We start from the raw sequence: 14,840 nt of genomic DNA on the forward strand, positions 1-14,840 counted from the left end.
TGAACTATATGGAAGTTAGACACAAAGTTTGTCTGGATTAATGCTATAGACTTTGTTTTTTTCAAAACCTACTTTTAATAAAAAGGAACTAAAATTTTCATACTAAGTTCGAAGAGACATTAGCCCAATTCCCATATAAATGATTGATATCACTTTTAATCCACAACTTTTGAGACGATGAGTTTATGGGTATTTATTTTTATATGATACTCAACTTTCTCATTTTTACTCAATGTGAAACTTAGACTCGTACTTGCATTCTCAACAAGCTCTATTATTCTACATAAATTTCTCTATTAGGATATAGTTCAGACACTATTAACATCGATTTGATTTAGCTCATGACCTAAAAATAAAAGTAAATTCCATATTTTGTGACTAATGTGTACATTTTGGTTTAGTCGATGCTTTTTGTTCTTAATACCCTTTAGTTGCTAATTTGATAAACCTGAATACATGATTCAATGTATGTAACCATATGAAGATGAGGATTTGATGAAGTTTTGCTCAACCTTGATAAAGATTTGATAATTCCATAATTGTTTGAGTTATAATTATTAGGTTTAAGGTTTGTTTGAGTGAGGGTGTGATGCTTGATATTTATACTTTGTTTTAAAAGTTTTTTCAAAGTATTTATTTATGATTTAATTGGTTTAAATGAGTTAAGACATCAACAAATCCTTTATTTGATTTTAATTATGTACTTAAACAACTAAGTGTAAACATAATTTTAAGCGTGTTAGATAATGTCACACATAAAATATTCATTCTAACCCAACAAACATATCTTGTGTAGTTAGAAAAATGCAATTATGTTCAAAATGTGTTTCATCTAATAGATGCAGCTATGATGCAAATGCATACTTGAACATAACATATGCAAGGGAATATATTAAGTCAAATAAGATTGTGCTTGAACATGTAATAAGTATTGTTTTAGGTATAGGGATCGAGCACCTATATAAAACATTCATTGAATCTCCTTTTTCTTTTGTCACGATTTCTCCTTTCGTGTTATTTAGTCTTCTTTCCCTTAATCTTGTTCGGTTGTCTAGACGATCGGGGTACCTGTCGATTAGGCTCCGATCCTTAAGTCAGTTCAAGTCCGTTCAGTGGTATGCAGTTAATGCTATAATAAATGTGAAGTAAAAGTCTTCACCAACTTACCTTGGGCTCCTATTTATAGTTTTCTATATGACCTATGATTAGGGTTTTCTTAATCATGACCCAGTTGCATTTTAAACTTTACTACTGACTTGTTTTACTTTAACTACAAATCTTATATTTTTTTGATATGCCCGACTAACGATGCTGAACATACGCGTGCCGACTAACCATGTCCTTGTGCCCTAATAGTCGGATGAGAATGACAAGTTATGGTCGGTGTTTGTCGACGCTAACATTAAGAAGGATCTCAATGTGATTTTCAATTACTTATCACCAGGGTCGACCGACCGTTGTGGGCGGCCTTCAACCGCTTGCCCTTGGGGCCGTTCGGTTGTGAGCTCCCTAAAATCACTCTGGAAAAATTGCCAGAAAGTTCACAACTTTAGACCCTAACTGTTGGATAGTCTGCTTGTAACGGACGATCTTCGGCCGCTTTTCCTTGGGTTGTCCAACTAGAAATATTGATAGGTCCTATGACATTGGTATAATTATTGTCAGATATATACAAAGCATTAAGCATTTCATAGTATACATCAAACATTAATAAATACTTATTTTATACTTGTAAGGATTATATGTAAGACCCAATATTTTTCTGCCATAAATTAAAAGGGCTGCCCCATGTGAGTTGGGCCTAAGGGTTGGCCCAAAGGGAAACAAACCCTAAGTCTACCCTAAACCTCATTCTTCTCACTTTGTTGAAACAGATTTTCTAACCCCCTTTGAGTAGTCGTCACCCTCTCCGATAGGATTCAGCCTTGGAGCTCCGTCACACTTGTTCGAGCCAGTTTCGTTCCACGTAAGTTGCATCCCATTCCATACCTCTCTTGTTTAGCACAGTTGCTTCGAGTTCCAACTAGGGTCATACTAAGTGGCTTCATGTCCTTCTGTTCTTTTGTTTCCAGCTCGCTAAACCGCTCTAGGAGCTGTTGCCTTTCCCTGTTTACACCCAAGAACCCAACTGTTGGCCCTTTTCCAGGTAAGGGAAGCTAGAACCCTCTGGTTGTGTGATGCGTTTTCTGTGGTTGTGTATTTGTATCGTGATTGGTTGAGATTGCATGTTATTGTGAACGTATAAGATGGCTGGAAATATTATTGGGTGCGAATGTATAACTGATACAGGTTGAACAGTGGCGTAGTTTGTTGATCTCGCCCAAGCGACTTGGTCTCGCCTAGGTGAGACTTGTAGAGAATCAACCTCAGCTCGCACTCGAGCTCTCGCTCAGGCGGAGGGTCTTAGTTTTGAGCGAGGTGTTATCTCGCTCAGGCGAGAAACGCTCGCCTAAGCGAGCTTGCGTGGGAGTTTGAGGATGGGTCGCTGCAGTTGTAGCCCAGGCGAGGGGCCTCACTTTTGGGCGAGGAGCGGGCTCGCTTAGGCAAGGGAGGACTCGCCTAAGCGAGTACGCGAGAAACACTCGTTCGCCTCTGTCGCGATCTCGCCTAAGCGAGGGCCTGTCGCTTAAGCGAGAGAACCCCTCTCACTTGAGCGAGGGCCTCTGGCCTAAGCGAAGGTTGGGCGAGAGAATGTGTGGGTACTGTTTGGAATCCTTATTTGAGGTATTAAATATATGCTTGGTTGTATTGCTATGTTCAAATATGAAATGAATGAGTATACATGAAATGGGAGGGCGTATGAGTTGTGATTTATGAGCTCTAACTTGATGTGAGTATGATATATGCATGAGATGATTCATGGAATTGAAATGATGAGTTTGGTATGAGTTCGACATGAGACATGAAAGGGTTGGTATCAATGTGGCATGATAATGATATGAGACGGAGTTCCATATTCATGGTTCGAGAATAATGAGTTGGTATGGTTTGGCTGGGAATACGAAAGAGGTGAATTATGAGAAACTGTATGTGATGTATATGTACATATGTGTGTATGTATGCTGAATCCGTTTGATTGATTAAGAATGTTGGTCTGTGTCAGTGCGTAATTCCTTGGAATCTCTAGGTGAGATTTTCAGGGTCGTGTTTCAGTGGTCGAGACGTAATCCCATGGCCCCTGTTAGTGGGTGCCCATGGTGGTACCCCATCTGTATAACTAGGTAAGGATTCAAGGTAAGGATGCATCCTGACACTCTAAGGAGTCAGTCAGTCTCACCTAGAGCGGACTGACTCCTGTGGTGAGAGTAGCAAGAGGCCTGAAATTCATTAAGGGCTAACCTTGTGGTGAGGGAAAATTGATTCATTGTAACACTTGTAACACATAGCTCGGGTGTGAGCAGAGGTATCCACCACAAGTGCAAGCATCCGCTGAATCCGACCAGGTTATATGTATCCGGATGAGTCGAGTCTTAGTGTATTGTTTTGGAAGGTCATAACATGCTTGAGAGATGTATGTATAATTGACTGTGAAAGCATATCTGATTGCATGATAAAACCACTTTTGGCTCTAGCTTACCCTTCTGTTTTTGTTGTGTGTCCTGCTTGTGGTACTCTCTTTTGCGATGATCATCAACTTGTTGATGTGAGTAGATGCGAGGAACAACCGTGGTCAACAGAGAGGTAGTGGTTCCGCTGCTTAGTCTTTGGGTCGACTTCTGCCTTTGGGCTCTTCATTTAGGGCTAAGGCCCATGTATTGTTTTCTCCGGAAATTTGTTTAAGTCATTTTCATTCTCTTACTTTACTTTGTACCCGGTATCGTGGTGTATCTCTTTTATTCATCCTCTAAGCAATTGGGATATCTATAGGAGTGACGTTATACTCTTTTACCCTCGCTTCTTATATTATATTGTGTGACGTATCCTTTATTTAGCTTTATTAAATAAATGGGGTGTTACGTTATATGATTCTTCATTATTTTAAAAAAATAAATTGCAACGTCTTGTCCATATTAAAATCTCTTAAAAAATATACTAAAAGTTACTTTATGCATATAATTTCTACGGAACTCTTGAAAATATACTAAAAATTACTTTATGCATATAATTTCTACGGAAGGTTGTGGACTATTTTCGTAGTATCACGTTACATCAAACATAATTTTGTAATAGAACAATCTCTTAATTGTAACTAATTTTTCGATAAAAGAAAATATAGTTTTACTAATGCATACCTTCCATATATATGAAGGAGGAATTTACCTTTTTTTTTAAGTGGAATGTATCCCTCTTTAGAACATTACAATACATATTTTAATTTGAAAATGATGAATAAATATGAAATTGGTTTTAAAGTTTTAGAAAGATGCATAAAAGTAGTTCATAATTAAATGTCTTTTCTTACACATATATTATTAGTTTGCATCCCTCTCCCAAGTCTGAAACTGAAGAAATTAATATTAAATAAACTGTGGACTCAATATGCTCTCCCACATAAGAAAAAAAAAAGATTCACCACTTGCGAAGAACAACTCAACAGGGATTCATGAAGCAGAATGTGAAGAGATGGTCCCAAACCCAGCTAAAAAGTTAAAAACTTGAAAAGATTAGGGTGGATTTGAACCAAGTGAGAGTGTTGAAGAGTGAATAAACAGTGTGATTCATGAAAGTGCTTGCAAAGCAAGAATGTGAAAGGCACAAAAGGAGGCATCATAACCTCCCATGCCATTAACACTCACCTAATTGATGTTGCTTCATGCTGGGTGGGGGCCTCCAATTTCTTTAATCTACCAACAATTTATTTTTTTTCCAGGAAACATTCAACCATAACACACTATCATCATTTTTTCCCCTTCACATTTCAACATGAGGGCCCCTCATCAAAACATTTTTAACTCTTTATACATTCTAAAGTAAACCATCACAATAATGAAAAGCTATCTCATATGTACATTTTGATTGCAGAATACAGATACAGTCCTTGAGAGAGTGTACAGTTTAAATGCAACTTGAAACATTTAAAGGTTACATCGGTATCAACATCAATAATAATAACATAATAGTGGGAGCCTCTTTATCATTATTTTGTTTGCTTATTTATCAATGTTGCTATTTCTATCAAACACTACTTGAGGATAGTTTCACTGCATTTGTTTTTTATTCCCATCATTTTTCTACTTAAAACTGTCAAAATCATATTTTCCACCCAAATATATGCAGAAGTTCATAACAAATTTGGAATATAAAATATTTTGAAAACTTTAAATTTAATTAAATCTCTCACCTCAACTTTTATGCAACAACATACTATCAATAACTATATCTAACATATTATTCACTCTGAAATTTAAATTATCTTTAAAAGACACTTCTTAAACTTGGAGAAAGAAAATATATTTAAATTATTTTTAATCTTAGTTCTTAAATGATATAAAATTATTGGGTAATAGACTATTTTAAATTTGACCTATTTTTAATCTATCACTCTTATATCATTATATCATACTATTCAAAAATATTAAAATAAATAATTAAACGGTGATTAAAACAATGAGTCAAAAGTAAATAAAACAAATAATTAAAATATCATTATTCTTAGTTAAATGCAATTCAGAATTTATATCAAAGTTTAACTATTTTTGTTTAAATGCAACTTCTATCCCAAAACATATATGAAATTTCAAATGTGAACCCAAATATGTACCCAGTTAGCAGGTGTACCTGATTGTATCAAATAAAGAAACAATGCAGGAGCAATAGGTGATTTGAATGTGTAGAGGACAGTGGTGACATATATATATATATATATATATATATATATATATATATATATATATATATATATATATATATATATATATATATATATATATATATATATATACCAGGGAGAAATAAAAAGAAAAGAATGCCTCAAATCAGAAAACAAGCACATAAGTTGCACATGGCGCCAATCTAATGTTTCAGTAGTACTATGTGTGTGTCATATACATATAGGGAAACATTCTCACGCTCACTGACAGACAGTGACTCTTGGATCAAGCACAGTCCAACGTCTCATGTTTCTTTTTTCTTTCGTTCTTATAGCGCCGATCTTTAGATACAGACCTTTGTCTGTGGGTCCCACATCCTTGACTCATAGTCAAATCAATCCATTAACTAAATTCTCTCACTTCTCAACTCTGCATTCTTTATTATACCAACCTTATTTGTATTCGTATCGGTGAAAATGAAACTTTTGAAATGCTTGAACGAGGTAACTGAGTGAAAAATTTGTATCAAGTTTGGACAAAAATCTGTCATGGACATGATCAACAAATCTATAAAACTTCTCAAAAATGGTAAACAAAAAGTAAAATAAAATTATACCAACAAAGTTACGAGTACATACCCACCGCACGCAACACAACCTTATTCCCTCCTTTCAATTTTATAAAACACAAAAAGCAGCAACTCCTTTTGTCACAACAAATTCCCATCATACTTACCACTCTCACTGTGTCTTTCTTTCTTTCTTTCTTTCCTCTCTCCTCTACACACATTAATCTGTATCTCTCTGCATTATCTTTGCAGGCCTCTCTCTCTCTCCCCAGACCTGTGTGTTCTGGCTCTGTACAAGGCTTGTTTTCTCAATGGAGAAAAACCATGTTCAGCTTTTGCCTCATCTCACTGTGACACTTCTAGTGATCACTGTTTTGTTTCCTGTGACTGAATGTGCGGCAGTTTCCTCCATCAAGACTGATGCGCAGGCTCTTCTCATGTTCAAAAGGATGATTCAGAAGGATCAAAGCGGAGTTTTGTCAGGGTGGAAGCTCAATAAGAATCCATGCACCTGGTATGGGGTCTCTTGCACCCATGGAAGAGTTACTCAGCTTGATATCAGTGGGAATAATGACCTTGCTGGGACAATATCTCTTGACCCTTTGTCTTCTATGGATATGTTATCTGTTCTGAAACTGTCTTTGAATTCATTTTCTGTAAATTCTACCTCTTTGCTTCACCTACCATATGGTTTGACACAGCTTGATCTATCCTTTGGAGGAGTTACAGGCCCTGTCCCTGACAACCTTTTCTCCAAGTGTCCAAATCTTGTTGTTGTTAATCTTTCCTACAACAACTTAACAGGCCCTATTCCTGAAATTTTTTTGCAAAATTGTGATAAACTGCAGACCCTTGACCTCTCTTCTAACAACCTGTCAGGGTCTATTTTTGGCCTGAAAATGGATTGCATTTCCTTGTTGCAACTTGATCTATCTGGAAACAACTTGTCAGACTCAATTCCACTCTCTTTGTCAAACTGTACCAGCCTTCAGAGTTTGAATTTAGCTAAGAATATGATTTCTGGGGAAATTCCCAAAGGTTTGGGTCAGCTAAACAAACTACAGACTCTGGATCTTTCCAACAACCAACTCACCGGCTGGATCCCTTCTGAGCTGGGAAATGCATGTGCTTCCCTTTTAGAGGTTAAACTTTCTTTCAACAACATCTCTGGGTCAATCCCATCTGGTTTCTCCTCATGCACTTGGCTGCAACTTCTTGACGTATCTAACAACAACCTGTCAGGACCGTTAGCAGATTCAATCTTTCAGAACCTCGGATCATTGCAAGAACTGCGGCTGGGGAATAATGCTATCAGTGGTCAATTTCCATCTTCATTATCTTCCTGCAAAAAGTTGAGGATTGCGGACTTCAGCTCAAACAAAATTTCTGGATCTATCCCCAGAGATTTGTGTCCAGGGGCAGCCTCACTTGAGGAGCTGAGAATGCCAGATAATCTTATTACAGGTGAGATTCCTGCTGAACTGTCAAAGTGCTCACAGCTGAAGACAATTGATTTTAGTCTGAACTATCTCAATGGTACAATTCCGGAGGAGCTTGGACAACTTGAAAATCTTGAGCAGCTGATAGCATGGTTCAATGGCTTGGAAGGAAAAATTCCATCAAAGCTGGGCCAGTGCAAGAATCTGAAGGATCTCATACTCAATAACAATCATCTCACTGGTGAACTTCCCATTGAGTTATTCAATTGCAGCAATCTTGAATGGATATCACTGACAAGCAATGAGCTTAGTGGTGAAATACCGCGTGAGTTTGGTCTCTTGACAAGGTTAGCAGTTCTGCAGCTTGGAAACAACAGCTTGTCTGGCGAGATACCAGCAGAGCTAGCGAATTGCAGCAGTTTGGTGTGGTTGGACTTGAACAGCAACAAGCTCACCGGAGAGATCCCTTCAAGACTTGGAAGACAGCTAGGAGCAAAATCCTTGTTTGGGATCCTTTCAGGGAACACTTTGGTGTTTGTAAGAAATGTTGGAAACTCATGCAAAGGAGTAGGAGGTTTGCTAGAATTCTCTGGTATTCGACCTGAAAGACTCTTGCAGGTCCCAACATTGAGGACTTGTGACTTCACAAGACTCTATTCTGGTCCTGTCCTCAGCTATTTCACCAAGTACCAGACTCTGGAGTATCTTGATCTTTCATATAACGAGCTTCGTGGAAAAATCCCGGATGAATTCGGAGACATGGTGGCTTTACAAGTTCTCGAATTATCTCACAATCAGCTCTCTGGAGAAATCCCTTCAACACTTGGCCAGCTAAAAAATTTGGGTGTGTTCGATGCATCACACAACAGATTGCAGGGCCATATTCCAGACTCATTCTCAAACCTCTCGTTCTTGGTTCAAATTGATCTATCGAACAACGAGTTGACAGGGCAAATTCCCTCTAGGGGGCAACTGAGTACACTTCCAGCTTCCCAGTATGCAAATAACCCTGGCCTTTGTGGTGTACCATTACCTGACTGCAAGAGCGACAATAACCAACCCACAACAAATCCAACCGATGATGCTGGTAAAGGTGGCCATAAAACAGCAACTGCAACATGGGCAAACAGCATTGTCATGGGAATTCTCATCTCTGTTGCTTCTGTCTGTATTTTAATTGTGTGGGCAATTGCAATGCGCGCAAGGAGGAAGGAGGCCGAAGAAGTGAAGATGCTCAATAGCTTACAAGCATGCCATGCAGCTACAACATGGAAAATCGACAAAGAGAAAGAGCCACTAAGCATCAACGTTGCAACATTTCAGAGGCAGCTGAGGAAACTCAAATTCTCGCAGCTGATTGAAGCAACTAATGGGTTCTCCGCAGAAAGCCTAATTGGGTGTGGTGGTTTTGGCGAAGTGTTCAAGGCCACACTCAAAGACGGGTCAAGCGTGGCCATAAAGAAGCTGATTCGACTGAGCTGCCAGGGTGATCGAGAATTCATGGCAGAGATGGAAACGTTGGGGAAGATCAAGCACAGAAATCTGGTTCCTCTGTTGGGGTACTGCAAAGTGGGGGAAGAGAGGCTCCTTGTGTATGAATACATGGAGTATGGAAGCCTAGAAGAGATGCTTCATGGGAGAATCAAGACGCGTGATCGGCGCATTTTGACATGGGAAGAAAGGAAAAAGATTGCAAGAGGTGCAGCTAAAGGGCTTTGTTTCCTGCACCACAATTGCATTCCTCACATCATACACAGAGATATGAAGTCAAGCAATGTGCTACTTGACCATGAAATGGAGTCCAGAGTTTCAGATTTTGGAATGGCAAGACTTATAAGTGCCCTTGATACACATCTTAGTGTGAGCACACTTGCAGGAACACCTGGGTATGTTCCACCAGAGTACTACCAAAGCTTCAGGTGCACTGCTAAGGGAGATGTGTACTCATTTGGAGTTGTGATGTTGGAACTGCTTAGTGGAAAACGACCTACTGACAAAGAGGACTTTGGTGACACCAACTTGGTTGGGTGGGCAAAGATGAAGGTCCGTGAAGGGAAGCAAATGGAAGTTATTGACCAAGACTTGCTTTTGGCCACTCAAGGAACTGATGAAGCAGAAGCCAAAGAAGTGAAGGAGATGATAAGATATTTGGAGATTACTTTGCAGTGTGTTGATGACTTGCCTTCAAGAAGGCCAAACATGTTGCAGGTAGTGGCTATGCTGAGAGAGCTTATGCCTGGATCAACTGATGGAAGCAGCAACAGTGCTTGAACCACGTTATTGTCCATAGTTATGACAGAGGAACGAATGAATGAAGATATGAAATGAGGCTTGCAAGATTTTCTCTGCATCTGTTATTACTCAGTTTATTGTGCCTAGTTTCTCAATTTCTTTGTTCATTTGTTGTGTTTATTTAGTATTTATTCTCAGTGTTACTGTGTAACTCCACCCAATATTAACGTTCCAGTCATAGACGCGTTAAATTCATTAAGCCGGTCTGATACAATCAACTGAGGCAATTCATCGAACACAAAGGTGAAAGTGTTTTCATGCATCGTTTACTGGGTGAGATGAGATGAAACAGTAAACACTAAGATCCAGATGTTCATTGTTAGAACTAACTCAGTAACGTCATCACCATTTTTTTCTATTTAACATCTGGTCCCCCTATCTTTAAAGATTAATAATTTTATAAGTACTTTTTAAAATGTAACAAAATTGATAAAGTACTCATATTGTTGTAATTATTTTTCAGAACATTAGTTGTTAGTATGAGAAGTTTCACATTTAACACAAGTTTTGCAACAATTGATAAGGTTTTCTGTTATAACGAATGAAAAAGTTAATTCTAAGAGTGAAAATGAGTATAATTTAATCCTGCAAACTTTCTCCACAATGAATTAATTATAATATACACTCAATAGTTCTTTTATACGTTTCCTTCTCAGATACTATCAGAAAACTCTCTGACTGTTTTAGTATATAAAATTGACACTTCTTACAAATTATCGGATGAAAAATGATTCACAAAATTTTATTAGATAAAATTAACAAATAATTATTTTTGGTAAAAAAAAACTTATTATTTTATTTTTTAACTTTCATAAAATAATAAAAAGTTATTCTATTTAATAACTTTGTCAACTTTATCAAAAATTTGTTTCTCAAAAAATTATTTTCCTTTGCCCATTTCTTTTCAACTGAACATATTTTGGAGAGTTTGTGGATATTCAACTTAGTCAACCTAAACTGAAAACGGAAAAGGGATCAATGGGCTGAAGTTATTCAACTTAGTCAAGGTCCAAACCGTATATATATATATATATATATATATGAACTTAACAAAAAGAAAATTACGAACTAAAATATTTTAACTCTTAATAATAAGTTGAATCATATGAAAAGTCAAAAGAAGTCCGCATATCAATGTCAGCATGCCACATCTTGTTACGCGCATTTTGAGACAAGGTCCATAACTAATGGACCAAATATGGCAACCTTCTAAAGGTCACGACTCATGCTAGCTCTTTAAAGGATAACAATGTCATTTAGGTAACTATTTCGATGGTTCAATTTGAGGTGAGAGATACAACGAAGAGACTTAAGTTAAATCTATAAGAAATAATATTACCTTCAAAATGTTAAAATCTTATAATTATGAGTTTTATTCTTTATATAATATTTAACGTGAGACCCACTTTTATTTTATGAGTTGGGCCCGGGGTCCAAGTCAATCCACTAGTTCTTTGGCTGTTTCAAAAAACCTTTTTAGCTTTTTCCATTGTAATTTTACCACTACGTTTTCCTTCATTCTACTCTCTTTGCAACAGAAGCTCTACTAGGGTTTGAGCTATGTCCTCCTCTGAGTTTACTGAACGCTCCCCCTCTGTGTAAGTAGAACTCAAAACCAAAACTCTTTATGTTTCTTTATTGTTCCTAAGCTCTAGTTTCACGTTGATCACTATCAAGGTCTCATCATATGTTATGTTTCCAGCTCTTTAAGTTGTTCCAGGTCCAGGTGTTCCCACAAAGGGCTCTCTCTCTTCCTTAGTTTAGCTCCACTCAAAGGTAAGGGAAGCTAGGGTCTTTCACATTTTTGAAGTATCTTATCTGTTTTTGGGTTCTAAATCATGTTTTTTATGCTTGCTTGTTGTTGTGGTTGCTTGGAAATGGTTGAAATATTATTTGGTTTTGAATGTCTGATGTTGCATGCGTGAGTAGGGGAGGAACCTGTTGTTTTCGCTCAAGCAACACCCAACCTCGCCTAAGCAAAAATAGAAAAAACTCACCTAGGCGACGAGCTCCAATTTTGAGTGAGAGTAATCTCACCTAGGCGAGGAGGTCTCGCTTAAGCGAGAACTTGTAGGAACCTGGCAATGCTCACTGTTCGAGCTCTCGCCCAGGTGAGAACGCCTAGCTTAAGTGAGAACACTCTATCGCTTGAGCAAGAGCTTCTGGCTTGAGCGAGACTGGTGTAGGGATGCGTTTTAGTAATTGATTTCTGTTGTTATATATTGCTTTACTTTTCAGGGAGTATTATGTATAATGACGTGCTTGTGTTAAGAGATATTATGAACTGGAATTGATGTGCTTGGTATGAAATGAATAATGACTTGGTTGGTTGGTTGTGCATTGGCCTGAGATTATGATGTTTTGAAATAACATGTGGACTTGGTGTTAGAACATAGATACAGACGTAATTCCATGAGTCTCTTGGCGAGATTTTATGGTGGTGTTGTATTGTATATAATCAGATAAGGATTCAAGCAAGGTTGCATCCTGAAACTCTAAAGAATCGATCAGACTCACATAGAGTAGACTAGTTCAAATGGTGAGAGTAGCAGGAGATCCTAGTCTTTGGCAGGATAATAGCCTTAAATGATCATGGGCTAACCTTGTACGTGGTAAGGTGAAACCCATTGGCAATGACTCTGCAAAGCAGAAGAGGCCACCACAAGTGCAAGAATTTAGTGAATCTGATCTCATTATATGTATCCGGATAATTGAGTCAGAGGGTCTTTTATTGCTATCACATGCTTTGGGTGCTTATTGATTTATTTGTTTGTAATTTGTTTAATAAATGGCTTGCTCAATTATATGTTAAAAATAAATTTCTCCTCTAGCTTACCCTTTCTCTTTGTGTTTGAGTTCTCTGTTTGACTTTTCCTTTGTGTAATGATCACCAAATACTTGGTACGAGCATATATGAAGGTTCCTAGAGATCATTCAGATGGTGGTGATGTCGCGGGTCTAGTATGGGCGTGTTAGCTAATGCTCTTTTGAGCACCTTTTGTTGAACTGTTTTATTTTGTAATCCTTGCTCTGCGAGCAATCCTTTTGAACATTCATGTCTAATTAAGTTTATGGCATTTGTTTGTGCCTTAGTTTTCCTTTCCAATATAATTTGAGATAACTGTAATGGCTAATCCTTTATACTTTTGCCACGTGCTATATTTTATATTATAATACGTGATATTTTGTTTATTAGAGTTATCTATTAAATGGGATGTCACATTTAACTATATTTTTGTTAAATGTTAAATTAAAACTTCCATTTATATTTTCTGTCACTCTATTAATATAAATTTAAATATAATTAAAATTACTTAATTTAAGTAGGTTAAAATACCTTTTTAGTCTCAATTTTTGTCATGTTTTTTCAAATAAGTTCTAATTTTGGTTTAGTGTTCAAATAGGTCCCAAATTTCGTCAATTTTGTTCAATTGTGTCCTTTTATGCTAACATCGTTTAAATCACTAACGACCATGAACAATGATTGCCACATGTCACTTCGTGGTTTTTTGAATTTTTTTAAATGTACACGTGTCAAGCCAGTAGCGTGTCACGTGTCACTTTGTGGTTTTTTTTGAATTTTTTGAATTTTTTTTAAAAAATTTTTAAAAATTTTTTAAAAATTTTTCTTAAATGTCCACGTGTCAACCCAATAGCGTGCCACGTGTCAACGTCAATTTCTATATTCAATTTGGTCCCTATATTTGTTATTTTTGTTCAATTTAGTCCCAATTTTGTTTAAAATTAACCAATTTTGTCCTTATCGAAAATGTGACCAAATTTAATTTTTATATCAAAGTTATAATGATGTGAATTTTAATATATTATATAAAATATTTAATAAAAATGTGAATTTTAATATAAAAATTAAATTTGGTTTCAATTTGGAGGGGGACCAAATTGGTTAATGTTAACAAAAATTGAGACTAAATTGAACAAAAATAACAAATATAGGGACCAAATTGAATATAGAACTTTGACTTTGACACGTGGCACGTTACTGGGTTGACATGTGGACATTTAAAAAAATTTTAAAAAATAAATATATAAAGAAAACACAAAGTGACACGTGGCATGCTACTGGCTTGACATGTGTACATTTAAAAAAAATTAAAAAAATTTTAAAAAATTTTAAAAAATTTTAAAAAATTTTAAAAAATAAAAAAAACCACGAAGTGATACGTGGCAGTCACTGTTCATGGTCGTTAATGATTTAAGTGTTAGCAAAAAAGGACCCAATTGAACAAAATTGACGAAATTTGGGAACTATTTGAACACAACCAAAATTAGGACTTATTTGAAAAAACTTGACGAAAATTGGGACGAAAATGGTATTTTAACCATTTAAGTATAAGTGAAATTACTTAATTTTACAATAATCCAAAATATAAGTAAAATTTATTTAATATTATTCATAAAATATTTTTTTTTAAATTACCTTTAATTATATCATAAAAAATACTCCAAAGTTTATATACAATTATATTGTTCAAACTTGATGGTTTTCTATATGCCTATATTTATCAAATGGTTTAATTTAATTTTATATTTATTTTTTCTTCAATGTGGTCCTTATATTTTTAGAAAAAATTAATATGATCCATTTTGTTAAATTAATGTTAATGTTGTTTAGAGTCTAAAGATTGTTGTAGAAAAAATTTAATGTGACACATTGTTTAAAGTGTAGAAAAACTTAATTTAACCCCATATAATTCTTAGAAAAACTTAATATGACACATTGTTCAAAATTGGACTTGAATGCACAAGAACAGTAACAAAGTTGCCTTTTTG

At 36.1% G+C, this 14,840-nt stretch overlaps 1 protein-coding gene across 1 annotated transcript; it reads left to right on the forward strand.

Moving 5' to 3' along the window:
* Positions 1-6,449: 6,449 nt before the first annotated feature.
* Positions 6,450-10,291, forward strand: LOC114177924 (serine/threonine-protein kinase BRI1-like 2). The gene has a single exon (XM_028063528.1). The coding sequence runs from the start codon at positions 6,630-6,632 to the stop codon at positions 10,026-10,028; it is 3,399 nt and encodes a 1,132-aa protein (XP_027919329.1). The 5' UTR covers positions 6,450-6,629; the 3' UTR covers positions 10,029-10,291.
* The last annotated feature ends 4,549 nt before the right edge of the window (positions 10,292-14,840 follow it).

The sequence above is a fragment of the Vigna unguiculata genome, chromosome 3 (assembly GCF_004118075.2).
Source record: "Vigna unguiculata cultivar IT97K-499-35 chromosome 3, ASM411807v1, whole genome shotgun sequence".
NCBI classification, from domain to species: Eukaryota; Viridiplantae; Streptophyta; class Magnoliopsida; order Fabales; family Fabaceae; genus Vigna; species Vigna unguiculata.

What these genes read in the sequence shown, in the direction of transcription:
- LOC114177924 (XM_028063528.1), top strand. Translation starts at nt 6,630, where the DNA reads ATGGAGAAAAACCATGTTCAGCTTTTGCCTCATCTCACTGTGACACTT.